Source organism: Acomys minous (genome assembly GCF_964271855.1).
Source record: "Acomys minous genome assembly, chromosome: 13".
Classification (NCBI taxonomy): Eukaryota; Metazoa; Chordata; class Mammalia; order Rodentia; family Muridae; genus Acomys; species Acomys minous.
In genome coordinates, this window is record NC_140495.1 from 13,135,175 (window position 1) to 13,151,384 (window position 16,210).

The 16,210-nt window shown below is 46.6% G+C and overlaps 1 protein-coding gene across 1 annotated transcript in view; it reads right to left on the reverse strand.

Annotated features, from left to right (window-relative positions):
• The window catches only part of CCDC12 (coiled-coil domain containing 12), a 50,224-nt gene extending 34,234 nt beyond the window's left edge, over positions 1-15,990 (reverse strand). Inside the window, exon 1 of the mRNA XM_084754244.1 lies at positions 15,833-15,990. Coding sequence (XP_084610370.1) covers positions 15,833-15,928 — 96 coding nt within the window. The 5' untranslated portion in view covers positions 15,929-15,990. The remainder of the gene's footprint in view (positions 1-15,832) is intronic.
• Between the last annotated feature and the right edge of the window lie 220 nt (positions 15,991-16,210).

Sequence of the window (16,210 nt, forward strand, 5' to 3'; positions counted from 1 at the left end):
CGCAGAAAAGTGCAGCACTGCGGCCCCTGGTGTCCAGGGTGTGGCCGGCCAGAACGGGGGCTGGAAGAAGGGCCAGAGAGCTGCAAACTGTGTCCCCATGATCCTGACACACAGGTAGGTCTGACCTCTGACTCATACAGTCCTTTGCTTTCACACATGCACACCCTTGGAAGGGTGCGTCCATCCAAACTGTCATGCTGGCTCATCAAGAGCTGCTGATGGATCCCCAAAGCTGACACCCACAAGGCTCTATAGACGTGTACTTTTTATCTACTTTACTAGTGTTACTTATAACCTTTCAACCCCCCCAACATTAGATAGGAGAGAAAGAAGGTTAGAACAGAAAGGAGATGTAGACCTCTTTAGAGTTAGTTCCTTGGGGCAATTACATTTTTTATTTTTATTTATTTATTTATTTATTTATTTGGTTTTTTGAGATAGGGTTTCTCTGAATAGCCTTAGCTGTCCTGGAATTGCTTTGTAGACCAGGCTGTCCTTGAACTCACAGAGATCTGCCTGCCTCTGCCTCTCAAGTGCTGGGATTACAGGTTTGCACCACTGCACTCAGTGGCAATTCCAATCTTCGCAGTCATTATATCCAGCAGTCCAGCTAACCAGCAAACAGCAAATGCAGCAGCCAGACGAACCAGCAGCAGCCTTCTTCCTCCTTAGACTCCTTTTCCTCTAAGGGCTCTGGCATTTATACCCTCTCAGAGTCTTCAGAATTAAGCTATCTACAGCTGGCAAAGATCACACCCCTTTCTGAACCCGCATGAGCAATCATAGTTAACAGCCGTGGACAAACTAAAAGCAGCTCCAGATCCCACACTTGGAATTAAAACAAAAACTTATTTACATAATATAACTTGAGCCTTGTTTTGCTTTGTAGTTTTTTGAAACAGGGTTTCTCTGTGTAGACCTGGCTGGCCCAGAACTCAGAGATCCTCCTGCCTTTGCCTCCTGAGTGCTGGGATTAAAGGTGTGTGCCGCCAGCACCTGACCATAACTGAGTTTTTAAAGAAACCAAAACTTCCACTATAAGGGTATCTATCTCCTTGATCTCAGGTCTGAGAACTCACAGAAAAGGACACTTAAGAACAGAGATGAGACATCACCATGCTGGGATTTCCTTTCCTTTTTCTTCCTCCTCTTCTTCTTTTAAAAAAAATTTTTTTTAGCTGGGCATGGTGATACACACCTTTAATCCCAGCACTGGGGAGGCAGAGACAGGTAGATATTTGTGAGTTCGAGACCAGCTGGGTCTACAAAGAGAATCCAGGACAGCCAAGGCTGTTACACAGAGCAACCCTGTCTTAAAAAAAAAAAAGGTTTTTTAAAATTATGTGTATCTTGGGGGGGGGGGGCGTGTAATGTACATGTGTATGCAATAGCCATGAGGTCAGAAGCAGCTATCAGCCCCGCTGGAACAAGAGTTACAGGCAGCCGTGAGCCACCACCGTGGGTGCTAGGGATGGAACGTTGGCCCTCTGCAAGAGCAGTGCATGTTCTTAACCACTGAGCCATATCTCCAGCCCTTTACATTCTTCCTAATTAACATGCTGCCCTCAAAATGAACTCTACCTTCGAGGAACTAGGTCTAGATGAGCAAAGCTAAGGCCAGAGAATGACCCCTTTGTTTCCATCATAGCAAGGCCAGCTCCACCAACAGGCACCCAGCAAAGAGGGTAGAGGGCTACCTGGGCCTCCCCTCTTTCAAGAGGATAAGGAAGAAAGGCCCTGGACCAGACACTTGTAGCCTCCATTGTCTCTTATCTCCCAGCTGCCAGTGAGGGCAGAAGCCACATCTCTATCCAACAGACACGGGGGTGGGGTTAGACAGAGCTTTACAGATTGGCTCAAGGTCTAAGCACTGATGAACAGAGCTGAGGTTTCAGCCAGCTCTGCCTGGCACCGATACCCATGCTGTCTCCACCACACCACTGGGCCAGTGCTACACCAGGCAGCCTGATGACAATCTCTGATCACAGGGCAGGGGGTTCCTTCATGGAGACTGCAGATCCCTAAGCACTGGAGGTGGGACATGGAGGAATGTGAGGCCGGGTCCTAAGGTGCAATACAGGAACAGCAATAATTCAAACATCCCTGTGGCAGGTTCTTTAAACCCCAGATTTCTTGGTCTGGTAAATAAGAGTGAACTAATATCTAGCTCTGAGACTGAACACAAGGTGAGGCATTGTCTTAAATGGCTATGCAAATGTTATGACTGCCAGGCTGCAAGAGGCTGTCAACTCAGGACAACCTCCTGGGCTGTCTCTGCAACTAGTCTGTGGCCATGGAGGATGGGAACCCAGACACTTTGCTAAGGCACAAGCAGGACATGGAGCAGAGTGACCCTGCACATGTCACGTGCTGTTCTCTAGGTCTCCTCCCAACTGCTCTCATTCCATCAACATTGCTCTTTCCCACACGGCCAGGCTCCCTCCCTGCTACTCACAGGTCGGACGGTGCTATCTGCCCTGGTACTGTCCTTCCTATGTTGTGAGTGTCCTGGGTGTGCAGCTCACGGCCACAGCACTCCACTCTTATGGTGTCCACACAGGCAGCCTGAGACTGTCATCTGCTGGAGGTACCAGCCATGAAGATGGACACCAGTTCAAGGCTCCTAGCCGACCCTTGGCTCCCAAATGCTGGCCTGGGGGCTGCTGGCTTCTACTCACTTTCTTCCCTCAAATCCTAGTAGACACAATTCAGGCAGAAAAATAGGTCTTATATACTGAGCTAGGGCCTCAAAGCTGTTCTGTTTAATAAGGTACCCAGGAGTCACAGGTGGCTATTTAACTGTAAATTAACTTAAACTGAATTTCACTCTAGCCATATGTCAAGGGCTAAAAGCTACGTGGAGCTTGTGGCTGTGGGTCGGGACAGTGGCGACTACACACAGTCTACTGCACAGCCCTGCTCTGCTCCTACAGCTGCTAGGCTAGGAGCTGCTGCTGAGCCTACAAGCTGTCAATCAGCTCTTGGTTTCAAGGTTGCATCCAACCCTTAAAGATGGGCTAGCAACAGCACTGGTCTCTCTTCATGTCATGGAAGCAAGAGACAGCCTAAGGATCCAGAAAGTCAAGCACCATGGGTGTTTGTGCAAGTTACTTTTACAATGACTACATGTGGACACTGAGAAAGAAAGGGTCAAAGGAGGACAAAGTGGCCTCATACTGCCCTGCTGAAAAGCACTGAAGGAGAGCCACAGAGATCCATCCACATAGCCTTAAAACTGCTCACCTACCCATTTAGTGTGAAGGGGGGGAGGGCAGGAGGGCAGGAGGGGGAGGGGGAGGAGTTAAACTACAATAGAGGAAAGTGTGCCCAGGCTGGCTGATCTCCTGGCTCCAGAAGAATTAGGTCACCACTCACTCAGCACTTTGAGGAGCAAACTCTGTCCTTGCCTAAATCACTGCCAAGGACTTGCTATCAAATCTTCCAAAGTGTCTCTGCTGTCACCTGTGTGCCCCTAAATGTTCCCACCTCTGAACTGCTCCCCTGGAAACCTCACCTTCCGGCTCACCTCCCACTCCGTGGCTAAGCTCAAGTTTCTTTCCAATGAGGCTGCCTCAGACCCAACTTGACTCCCCGAGACAAGAAGGCCCAGGGCACGATACACCGTGCTCAGACTTCCTGACTGCCCACCAGGGCTGGCTGAGCACAGGACCCTGCTTTAGGCAGCACGGTGACCCCACAGGACTCCCAGGCCTTAGATTCCAGGCAACATCGTTCCCCGCCCTCCCCCACGGGACCCTGGCAGTCCAGCACCTGAGCCTCTTGTGCTTTGTCCCTCACAAACCTGTCACAAGTGAGCAGGCTAGCTCACCTCCAAGTGTTTGGTAAACCTACAAAGCTGTGTGCCTAATACACAGAAATGACGTGGTTCCAAATCCCGTCTGTCCTCACTTCCCACAGTGTAAGAAGGGCTTCAGACTCAACGCCACTAAGTTATGAGCTTATAGCTGGGGCGGGCACAAAACCATGGGGGAAACCAACCCACCAAGGTCCAACTGCTGGGGGCCATCAAAGGAACAGGTGCTAAAGGTCAAAGAGCTCCTAACTGGTAAGAAAGTGCTTAGCCCTGTAGTCTACTGTTATGTCAAAGGGCTGAAATAGAAAATGTGGTGCGCTTCCTCCCTAAGGGAGGGGCCTCCTGGGGGCTTACCTGCAGACAACAGACAGTCCACGCTTCCTCCCAATCTCCCCACTTACCCTGTTGTACAAGGAGCCACTGTGGGCTGGAAAACTAACTCAAAGTAATTTAGACACCTGTCCTGCTGACACAGGACAACTGGGAATAGTAAACCTGCTTAGGAGATCCTAAGTCAAACAAAGTAGAACTTAGCTAAAAGAGAACTGCCTCCAATATAATTCAGGACCCAGTAGTAATCAGACTTGCTGGAACCGTGAAAAGACGTATGAAAGGTGAGACGGTTAGCACTCCCCTTGACGAGGGTGACGAGGCCCTTGGTCCTAACAACACGCATACAGTTAAGGCATTGCCACCCACTTTGTGGCATCTAACCACCTTGTTGTCAAATGGGGGCCGGGAAGGAGTTCTAACATGTTACCAGATACAAGGAGAATCGGGAGAGTTTGTGCTCTGAGTGCGTGTTATTTGGAACACAGGGTTCAATGCTATGTGCTCCACAGCAGTCTCTTGGTTGGATTGTTTCCCAGTTGCTGAAGGAATGGGTGTTTAAATGTTATTGAACAAAACAAAACAAAACAAAACATCAAATAATAATAATAAAGAAAGATGAGAAGAGATTTAGGGGTGACAGTGAATATGGAATGTATAAGCCTAAGACCTGTATAAATAAAATGTTTGTTTAAGGCTGGCTCCCCTTTTGTATGTTAGCCAGAACCTGTCGAATGCTATTATTAAAAAGGTTTTCCTTGCCTGACATGGTGGCGCACGCCTTTAATCCCAGCACACTGGAGACAGAAGCAGGTGGGTCTCTGTGAGTTCCAGGCCAACCTGGACTACAAAGTGAGTCCAGGACAGCCAAGTCTACATGGAGAGAAACCTTGTCTTGAAAAAAAATTTTTTTTCCTTTAGTAATCTTTAAGTGGTCAGAGTGATTTCTCACAGGAAAGGCATATTAATTCTGTAACACTTCTCTGCAAGCATTCATCTTAATGAAAAAAAAAAAAAATCACACCAGGCCTAGGAGTATAGCTCAGTGACAGACACACACCACCACACAGAGCAAGGTAGAAAAAATGTCACTTAAGAGGCCAGGCCTGGTGGTGCATGCCTGTAATCCCAGCACTCAGGAGACAGAGGTAAGTGGATCGACATGAGTTTGGAGGCCAGCCTGGTCTACAAAGAGAGTTCCAGGACAGCCAGGGCTATTACATAGAGAAACCCTGTCTTGGAAAACAAAAGAACTCCAAAGCAGGAGCAGGTTCAGTGAATAAAGGAATTTCCAAACAAGCCTAACAACCTGACTTTATTCCTGAGACCCACATGATGAAAGGGAAGAACCGACTCTGAAAAGTCGTTCTCTGACCTCCACACTGGTGCCTTGGCATTTGTATAAAGACACACACACGTAAAATAAAAATTTAAAAACAAACAAACAAACACCTAACAGACACATGTTTTCTTTCTTTTGCTGTTTTTGTTGTTTCTCTGTGTAGCCCTGGCTGTCCTAGACATGCTTTTTAGCCCAGGCTGGAAGTCAGGTGTGGGAGTCCACATCTATAATCTCAGGATTTGGGAAACTGAAGTAGGAAGATTACAAACTCAAGGTGATCCTGTGCCGAAGCAATTGGGGTAGCCTGTGCTACACAAGGAAAGAACATCACAAAATCCCAGCCAGGCCAATCTGGGCCATGTAGCAAAATTGTGTTTCAAAAATAAAAACAATCAAACAAAAAACCCAGGTTGAAGACACAGTTCACAGTTAAGAGCACTGGTTGCTCTTCCAGAGGACCCTGCTCAATTCCCAACACCCACACATGGCAGCTCACCTGTGAGTCCAGTCCTAGGGGATCTGATGCACTCACCTGGACTCCACAGGCACCAGGCACAGACACACGTACATATAAAACACTCATACATATAACCACATTTAAAAACAAATAAAAAAACTGGAGGAAGCATGACTGACAACAGGAAACATAATCACAAGGAGGCGGGTCAGAAGCATGATTGACAACAAACACAGGAAACATAATCACAAAGAGGCGGGTCAGAAACATGATTGACAACACAACACAGGAAACATAATCACAAGGAGGCGGGTCAGAAGCATGATTGACAACAAACACAGGAAACATAATCACAAGGAGGCGGGTCAGAAACATGACTGACAACAAACACAAAGGAAACATAATCACAAACAAACGAGTCAGACTGCACCAAACTTAGAAACTTCTGTACTTCAGGGGACATGACCAAAGGACACCACAAAAAGAAAACCTAGGGAGTAAGAAAAATATTAAGAAATCTCAAATCTAGTAAAGGTTTTATGTTCAGAATATATAAACAACTACCTCAGCAAGTGACAAGCTGATCAAAATCACACAGCCTAAGACAGGAACAGACAAACCTTCAAAGAAGATACACAAACAGCAAATAAGCACAGATGTTCAGTATCACTAATTGCTGGGGAAATGCAAATCAAACCCATAGGACACTTACCTGTTAGGGATGGATATAGTTTTAAAACAAGAAAGAAAGAGGAGAGAATGTAAACTGAAACCAGAACCCTCATGCATCCCTGGTAGAAGATGAAGTGCTGCAGCTGTTGAGGTCAACAGTTTGGTTTCTAAGAAATAAAAGGGAAACCGGAACATGCCTAGAACCCCAGTGCCTGCGTGGCTGAGGCAGGAACATATTGAGTCTGAAGTGTTTGCCAGGGCTACAATACAACAGCAAGTTTGAGGCTAGCCTAGACTCCATACTCAGACCCTCTCTTTAAAAAACAAAACAAAAAACAGAATTAGCGTATAGTACAGTAATTGCACACCTCAGTATGTACCCAAAAGCACTAAAACCGTAGTCAAGCAACAGTCAAAAGGAGTCCATCATTGGGTAATAAAAAAGTGAGAGGTAAAGTCAGTGGGCGTGAAGCTCAGTGACAGAACTTAGCATGGGTTCAACCCTCAGTAACCAAAATCCACAAAACACACATGGTGCATCTGCACCATCTGCTATTACTTAGCTTTAAAGAGAAACAAAAGCCTGATGCTTGGTACAATACTAAGCAACACTGAAAATCCGTGCCCACTAGCCTTTGCAATGTGGCTTAGAGAATAAAGGTCTTGACACGCAAGCCCTATCTATGACCTGAGTTTGATTCCTGGATCCCACAGAAGAACTGACTCCACAAAGTTGTTCTCTGACCTCCTGCACATCTAACCCCATCACCATAATATTTTTTTAAGAGAAAAAGATTGTATTTATGCTAAGCAAAGTAAGCCAAACCCAACAGGCATATCCTACTTAAATGAACTATCTAGAGCTGAGAAGTCCAAGCCTTACAGAAAGTAAGCTGGAGCTGGAGTGAAGGAAATGTGAGTATTGCCTAACAGGTATAACAGTTCTGCAGAAGTTGGTCAAAGCTTTGGAAACTGTGGTGATGATTATGCAACGCTGCATAAACTTAGTACAACTGAAAAAAAGAGTCAAACAGCAGGTGTTTTATATAGTCTACCACACACATACAAAGTGGCGCAGAAAGGAAGGCAGCCATAAGCCAAGAAAAGAGAAGCTGTGACAAGACTGTAGCTCTTTTTTCTTTACTGTTTTCAAAATGTATTCATTTATTTTAAGCATATGAGTATTTTGCCTGCATGCATGTTGTGTACACCACATACATCTAGTGTCCCGAGGTAAGAAGAGGGTACCCGATCCCCTGGAACTCCAGCTATAGATGGCTGCTAGCTATCCTGTGGTTGCTGGAAATCGAGCCCAGATCCTCCACAAGAGCAACAGGTCCTCCTCTTAATTGCTGAACTATCTCTTCAGCCTTCTACTGTGGATTCTTTTTTCTTTTTCTTTTTTGACAGGAGAGGTGGAAGTGGTTAGAGACAGGGTTACTCTGTGTAGCCCTGGCTGTCCTGGACTCACATTGTAGACCAGGCTGGCCTTGAACTCAGAGATTCACCTGCCTCTGCCACCCAAGTGTGTGCGCCACCATACCTGCTCTACTGTTGCATAATTTATTTACTTTTATTTTATGTGCATTATTGTGAAGGTATCAGATCCCTTGGAACTGGAGTTAAAGACAGGTATGAGCTGGGTGGGTGCTGGGAATTGAACCCGGGTCCTTTGGAAGAACAAACAGTGCTCTTAACCACTGAGCCATCTCTCCAACTCCTACTGTGGATTCTTTAGCTTATTCTCAGCCTATATGGCAGCTGCATATCATGTTTTCAGGTTTGGCATAGACAGCCGAGGCTGGTATTTTCAAAGAGGCTCAGCCAGACAGGCCTCACCTCCTCCATTTTATCTGAAAAGCACCAAAAGTTACACTATGGATGTACCAATGGATTTTGAAGTCATGAATGATTTCTCATACCAGATGGTAGAACTTTGTAGATCAGCTCACTGAACTTTTGATAGCATCTCATTTCACTGAGCACCACAGTACCATGCCTGGGGGGAGGGGTGAATTTCTTTACCCCCTCAAGCAGGCACACTATGTGTGGCTTTGTAGCCAGTTGTTTTCTGCATGCCTTACTGCCATGGACTGCAGGGCAATCTGCTACATGCAAGGCATGGGAGTGAGAAGCCAGGCGAAGTGGCGCACGCCTTTTAATCCCAGCACTCGGGAGGCGGATCGCTGTGGGTTCGAGGCCAGCCTGGACTACAAAGCAAGTCTAGGACAGCCAAGACTACACAGAGAAACCCTGTCTCGAAAAACAAAAAAACAAAAAAACAAAAAAAAAGGCATGGGAGTGAGGCCTGCTTACTTAACCTGCTCTTTCCCTTTGGCTTAGAGCAGTGAGCTACAGGTTGGCTGGCATTAGTGGCAGCAGTGTGATGGTAGCTGCAAAAGCACAAATTCACTGCAGCCATTCTAATGTCACAATAGGGGCCGTGTCTAGTGGTGCCCAGTACCATGAAAGGAAAATCATGTCACACACAACTAATTTGGGAAATGATACAAGTTCAAAATCTGGGCTGGAGAGATGGCTCAGTGGCTAAAGAGCGCCACCTGCTCTTCCAGAGGTCATGAGTTCAATTCCCAGCAACTACATGGAGGCTCAAAACCATCTATAATGTGATCTGATGCCCTCTTCTGCAGATAAAGCACTCATATACAATAAATAAATAAATATTAAAAAAAAAACAAGTTCAAAGTCTGAAATACAATTGAAAATATGTATCACTTTCACACCATTGAAGGATTTTAAATCTTGGAGCTGGGAAGCTGGGTTATTTGTCATGCAAGCCTGATAACCTGAGCTAGATCCTTAGAACCCAGGATTTTAAATCTTGAGCTGGGAAGCTGGGTCATTTGTCATGCAAGCCTGATGACTTGAGCTAGATCCTTAGAACCCAGATAAAAAAGCCAGGTATGGAAGTGGAAGTGCACGCCTACAACCTAGCACTCCTAGAGCAGGTGTGGAAGTGGAAGTGCACGCCTACAACCTAGCACTCCTAGAGCAAGCTGGAGGCAGAGGAGGAGAGTCGGCAGAAGCTGGTGTTTTGTGGTGTGGTGTGTGTACGCGTGTGTATGTGTATGTTTGTGCATGTGTGTGCATGAGCACAGGCTGTGTACCGCGGTGCACACATGCAGGTCAGATGCAGTCCAGTGCTGTGTCCACCAGGCTGCTGGCCCAGGAGCTTCTGAGGACTCTCATGTTCTCAGCTCAGAAGCACGAGGATGGTAGCTGTGCTTGGGCTTTATGTAGGCTTTCTGGGGATTTGAACTCAGGTCCTTACATGCCTTGCCAACTGAGCCACCTCTCCAACCCAATTTTTGCTAAAAATCAGATAATTTGCCACACTCAGAATGTATCAGAGAGCATACAGTGGCTAGGGGTGTAGCTCAGTGGGAAAGTATATGGTTAGAATGCACAAGAGCTGACTGATCTCTATCCGGGCACCACAAAGAAGAAGAGAGATTATATAGTAAGAAGTTTCCAAACCTACTCTTATCTCGGCAACCATTTCCAATCATGTGAGGAAAAAGAGGAACAGCAGCAGCAGTGTTTGACGGCACAGGCCTGAATCCCAACTGCTCTGGAGGCTGAGGCAGGAGGACTGTGAAGTCAAAAGGTTTGTCTGAGTTACAGAATTAATCCAAAGCCAGTTTAACAAGACCCGGTCTCAGAACGAGAGCCCTGGGACCACACAGCTCAGCGGAGAGCTGAATGCGTAACTGGCTTGAGGATTTAAACGTGATCATCAGTATCACAAAAGATAATGGTAAAAACTCAGTGTGGGAAAGAGCTGTCATCAACCAGGGAGTGGTGGCACACGCCTGTAAGCCCAGTATTAGGGAAGCAAAGGCCGTGAGTACGAGGCCAGCCTGGTCTACAAAGGATTCCACAGAGAAACCCTATCTGGAAAAACAAGAGCTCTCAGGGTCTCTCCTTCCTCTAATGCTCCGTTGGTCTTAGTCATGTGATCTCGGACAAATAACCGAAACCTTACAGGCTTTGAGCTGCCACCCATAAATGAACAACAGCAAAACCTTCCTTCCTCCCACTGACTTATCGGGTTGTCATCAAGACCAGATAAGATAAACTGGGCTGGTGATACGCTCACCCAGTTAACCCTGAAAGTGCTGCTGCATTTAGTAATAAATGAAACGATTAGAGTTACAAACAAAAACAGGCTCCAGGAACTTCCAGCTCCCTCTCCTCCTTTTCCTCTACTGGGCTATCTCCATCTAACAGTAGGTTACTTGGGATTTGACTCCCCAGCTAAACAGAAGAAACCTGGAAGAGGCTGCTTTCCCCACTTCTACACTACAGTGTCTGGAGCCTGCACAGTGTGCTCAGTATATATTCCTGAAAGGAACAGACTGCCAGCTCCAACGACGGGTTTGGAATCAAACCAAACGTTTTGTTACACAAACTGAAAAGTCAAGAAAAAAAATTCTAACTTCCCTTTCTTAATAAAGAAAAGGACTGGGGAGGGGGTGGAAATATAAAATTAAGAGCCTATAAAGGGTCAAGCCTGTTGCCACACATCTTTTAATTTCAGCACTTGGTAGACAGAGGCAGGCAGCTCTGTATGAATTCCAGGCCAGGCACGGATATAGACAACCTGTCTTTAAAAAAAAAAAAAAAACCAACACCCAAGCAGAGTGGTGTTGGCACATGCCTTTAATCCCAGTACTTAGGAGGCAGAGGCAAGTGGATTTCTGAGTTCGAGTCTAGCATGGTCTACAGTGTGAGTTCCAGGACAGCCAAGAGAAACCCTGTCTTGGAAAAACAAAACAAAACACCAACACCCTCTACCCCCTGCAAAAGAGCCCATGGATAGGAAAAAGGCAAAACTCTGAGTCAAGATGGAAGCTTTGCAGTTACTTCTATTTTATTTTTATTGGGGTTTTTTGTTTGTTTGTTTGTTTTTCAAGAAGGGTTTCTCTGAGATCTGGCTGTCCTGAAACTCACTCTGTAGTCCAGGCTGGCCTCAAACTCATGGACATCCACCTGCCTCTGCCTCCCAAGTGCTGGGATTAAAGGCATGTGCCACCATGCCTGGCCATCTTTTTTTGTTTGTTTGTTTTAATTTACTCATTTTTTTTACGTGTGTGTTTCACTGCATGCTTGTATATGTGCCACATGCATGCAGCCAGTGCCTGTGGAGGCCAGAAGAGGGCACTGGACCCCCTAGAGCTGGAGTTATAGACAGCTCTGAGGAGCCATGTGGGTGCTGGGACCTGAACTGAGGAACGAGAGAACTGCTGAGGACCAACAGTGAGCTCTCGAGTCTAATGCAGAAGCCATAAGATTACCACATGCAACCTTTCTAGAAAAAGCCAGAAACTTTCTGAAACCAGAACTATGAAATTTTAACCCAATTAAATAGCAATCAGTGTGTCAGAGAACTGGATAATCTAGATGAATGTACAAATTTGTAGAAAAATACAATCTAAACTGATTCATGAAGAAACAAAAAAATCTGAATAGATTTACGCCTAGTAAGTAAGCATAACAAATCAGTACACAGACTTCTGGTTAGCATTCACAGGGCCTGGGTTTCATCCCAGCACCACAAAAAAAAGTTTAAAAAAAAAAAAGTGGGATTGAATATGGGTCAACCAGTAAAGTACCTGGTGGCAGGCATGAAGACCTAAGTCCTGAGATCCCTAGTACCCTGAAGCCACTTAAAAGCCAGGTGCCATACACCTGTAACCTCAACAGTCGAGGTAGTTCCCTCTCTAAGGGGGCCGAAGTTGAAAGTACCCTTGAAGCTCCCTGGCCAAGCTGCCTAAGCAAAGTGATGAGTCCTAGACTCAGTGAGAAGAGCCCATTTCAAAAAATAATAGGGAGGGCGGAGGAAAGGGCTCAGTCACTAGAGAGCATGCTCTGCAAGCACGAGGGCCTGAACTCAGAGCCCAGAACAAGAAAAGAGCAGAGCGTAGTTGCACAGACTTACAGGCCTCGTGCAGAGGCTGCAGACCCAGGTCATTCCCTGCAGCTTGCTGCTGGCTAGCAGGCCTAGCCAGTATCTGAGCACCAGTTCTCAGAGAGAGACCCCATCTCACACTCGATGGCAACCTCTGGCCTCCACAAGCACCACACACACGCGCGCACACACACACACACACACGTAAGATGTCACCTAATGTTGACATCTAGCCTCCACATGTACACAGAGATACATGAACAGTAAGTACATGCTCCTCCTGGCCAAAATAAAGATAAAGCAGGCTACATCAGTAGCAGATTCTGCCAGGCATGGTGGCACACGCCTTTAATCCCAGCACTCAGGAGATAGAGGCAGACAGATCGCTGTGAGTTCAAGGCCAGGCTGGTCTACAAAGTGAGTCCAGGACAGCAAAGGCTACACAGAGAAACCCTGTCTCGAAAAACCAACCAAACAAACAATCAGTAGCAGATTCTAGCACACAACTAAAAGGCCCCCAACTTTATAATAACTACATACACTATAAAGCCCAGCTTGGTGGGTCATGCCTATGATCCCAGCATGAGGAGGCTGGCGCCAGGAGGATTAGAAACTTAAGGTTGTCTTCTGTTGCTTGGTGAGTACGAAGCCAGTCTGTCCCAGGAACAGGAAACCCCACCTCAAAGACAAACCAAAGACAAAAAGCCTAGCAAGGCAACATCACAGCTGAAGAAATGGAAAACAACTTAAGAGGAAAGGCGCTGGGATATTCCCAGGCTGGTAAATTGACCATGTGTAAAAATGACATTGTCCCAGTGATTTACAGATTCAAGGCAATCTCTACAAAATCTCAGCACTGCTCTTTACAAAAACAGGAAAACTTATTCCAAAACTCAGATGGAATCTCTTTTATTTGCCCTTTTGAGACAGGGTTCCTTTCAATGTGCCTCCAAAGCTGGCCTTAAACTTAGAGCAATCCTCCTGCCTGAGTCTCTGAAGTGCTCGGGTAACAACCATACACCACCAAGCCAGCTTAAATAAATCTTTTTTTAATCCCAGCACTAGGGAGGCAGGTAGATCTCTGTAAGTCCAAGGACAGCCTGGTCTACAAAGTGAGCCCAGGACAGCCAGGGATAACACAGAGAAACCCTGTCTCAAAAACCAAACCAAACCAAGCCCCCCCCAAAAGTATTTATTAATTGAATGTATATGGGTACTTTGTCTGAGTGTACATCTGCACACCAGAAGACGGCATCAGATAGTTGTGAGCTGCCATGTGCATGCTGGGAGTTGAACTCAGGACCTTTGAAAGAACAATGCGTGTTCTTAACCACCAAGCCTTCTTCTCTCCAGCTCCTTATATGGAATCTTTCTAATCTTTTTTTTTTTTTTTTTTTTTTTTTTTTGAGACAGAGTTCCTCTGTGTAACAACTCTGGCTGTCCTGGACTTAAACTCACATAGGTCCACCTGCCTCTACCTCCCGAGTGCTGGGATTAAAGGCATGTGCCATCACACCCTGCTTCTTATGGAATCTTTTGTTTGTTTGTTTTTTTAAGATTTATTTAGTATTATGAATAATGGTGCTCTCTCTGCATATACACCTGAAGGCTAGACGAGAGCATCAGCTCTCATTATAGATGGTTGTGAGCCACCATGTGGCTGCTGGGAATTGAACTCAGGACCTCTGGAGGAGCAGTCAGTGCCCTTAACCTCTGAGCCATCTCTCCAGCCCTTCTTATGGAATCTTAAGGGAATTTCAATGGTGAAAATATCTTGAAAAGGAAATAAGTTAAACCACTTCAACTAATTTCAAAACTTACTGCAGGCCAGACTTGGTGGAACAAGCCTTTAATTCCACAACATGAGAGGCAGCTGCAGGATGATCTCCTGAGCTTGCCTGCCAGCCTACCCCAAAACAAGCAAAGCAAAACAAACAAACAAAAAACCCAATACCACAAGCTTCAGGTTCAAGGAGAGAACCTGCCTCAAGAGTAGCACAGAGAAGCTGGGTGTGGTGGTGCATGGCTTTCATCCCAGCACTCAGGAGGCAGAGGCAGGCGAATCGCTGAGTTCGAGGCCAGCCTGGTCTACAAAGCGAGTCCAGGACAGCCAGGGTTACAAAGAGAGATCCTGTCTAAAGAAAAAAAAAGAAAAAGAAAAAGAAAAAAAAAGTAGCACAGAGTGTGGCAAATGAGGGTAAGAGTCTAGCCTGCGCTTGGTCAGGCTTGGAGGGTAATCATCCGATGGTTCTCACAGGCTGCCAACAAAAGCGAAAGCCAGCTTGGCCATCTTCCACTCTCACTACTTCCCCTTTCGCTTTCTTACAGTATAGTACGAGGCATAGTATACTGCTATTCCGAAAGGAAAACAAAAGCCAACCGAGACTGACCAATCTGGTTTTTGTTCATTAAGTCGGATGTGGAGACGCTGATCTTATGTTGTTGAATGAGGGACACCGTTCTTGCCTATACAGCAACAGAGCTCACAACTTACAGCTTCTCACGCCTTTTCATTACTGATTTTCCCTATTATTTCGAAGTAACCCACAAAAAGTGAATATACTTTTTTTAAATTCCTCTACTGGAGAAGTGGGAGAAAAACAGGCTTAGGAGCATGAAACAATTTGTCTAAGTCTCATAGCGTCTAGTGACAAGGCCAAAGTCTGCACACAAATAATTAATTTGAGAATTCTCACTCTTCTATGACTTTGGAAAGACCAGCAAGTAGAGATGAATCAAGGCTATCTTGGTGGCTAACGAAAGTTAGGAAAAGTGCTTCCGAATCTGGTAACTACGAGGATTAGAAAGCCAAGCTGGGAAAGGAAAGGGTGCCTTCTTCCCCTGCAGGCCACCGGACATCTTTTATAGACTTTGCCGGCTCGACTCCAGCTGCTCGTCCACCGCAAAGTCTCTGGCTGTCTTACCCAAGGGAGCCCTGTAGGTAGGTGTCAGAAGGCCAGGCCAGTGGGCCAACCAAAAACGTAAAATACGAACAAACAAACCAAAAATTACGCCGAACCCAACAAACACGTAAAAAATTAAATCGGCAACAACTGGCAGGGGTCATGGGTCCCGGAACCACTAGCCAAAGCGCACGCGCGAGGCCCGCCCCTGGGCTTAAGAAGGGAGGGAGCCTATCTCAGCAGCAGATTCCGGCGCTGTCCTATTGCGCATGCGCCGCGCACGCGCACCTCGGCTATGGTGTTTTCCCTGGTAGTCCTCAGCCCTCCACTGCCTCCAGAGCGCTGGCCGCGGTGCCTGCAGCTCTGACTCCACGTTCCTCACCTTGCGCCCGGTTTTCTCCCGGAGGGCTTTCAGCCGTTCTTTCCGCCGTAGCGCCTCTTCCTCGAGGCGGCCCACACCGGCAGAAGCAGCCGCCATCTTACCCGAGGCCCCCTCCTTTTCTCTCCGGCTTGCGCAGGCCCAGTGAGTAGAAGAGTGTCGTATGGCCAATCCAAGGGCGAGAATGGAGAGCCGGAAGCCCTGAGAACCAATCAATGCTCAGTTGCTACAAGCGGATACGCCCTTTGATCTAGAACAACCTGTAGAGCGAATGAGCCGGCTGGGTTCGGGGAAAGGCGTTAAGGTTCGATTTGTCCGACACTTATCAGTGAGAAAGCGTGTAGAATCAGACCTGAGAGGAAGAGAATAGAGTGAGTCGAT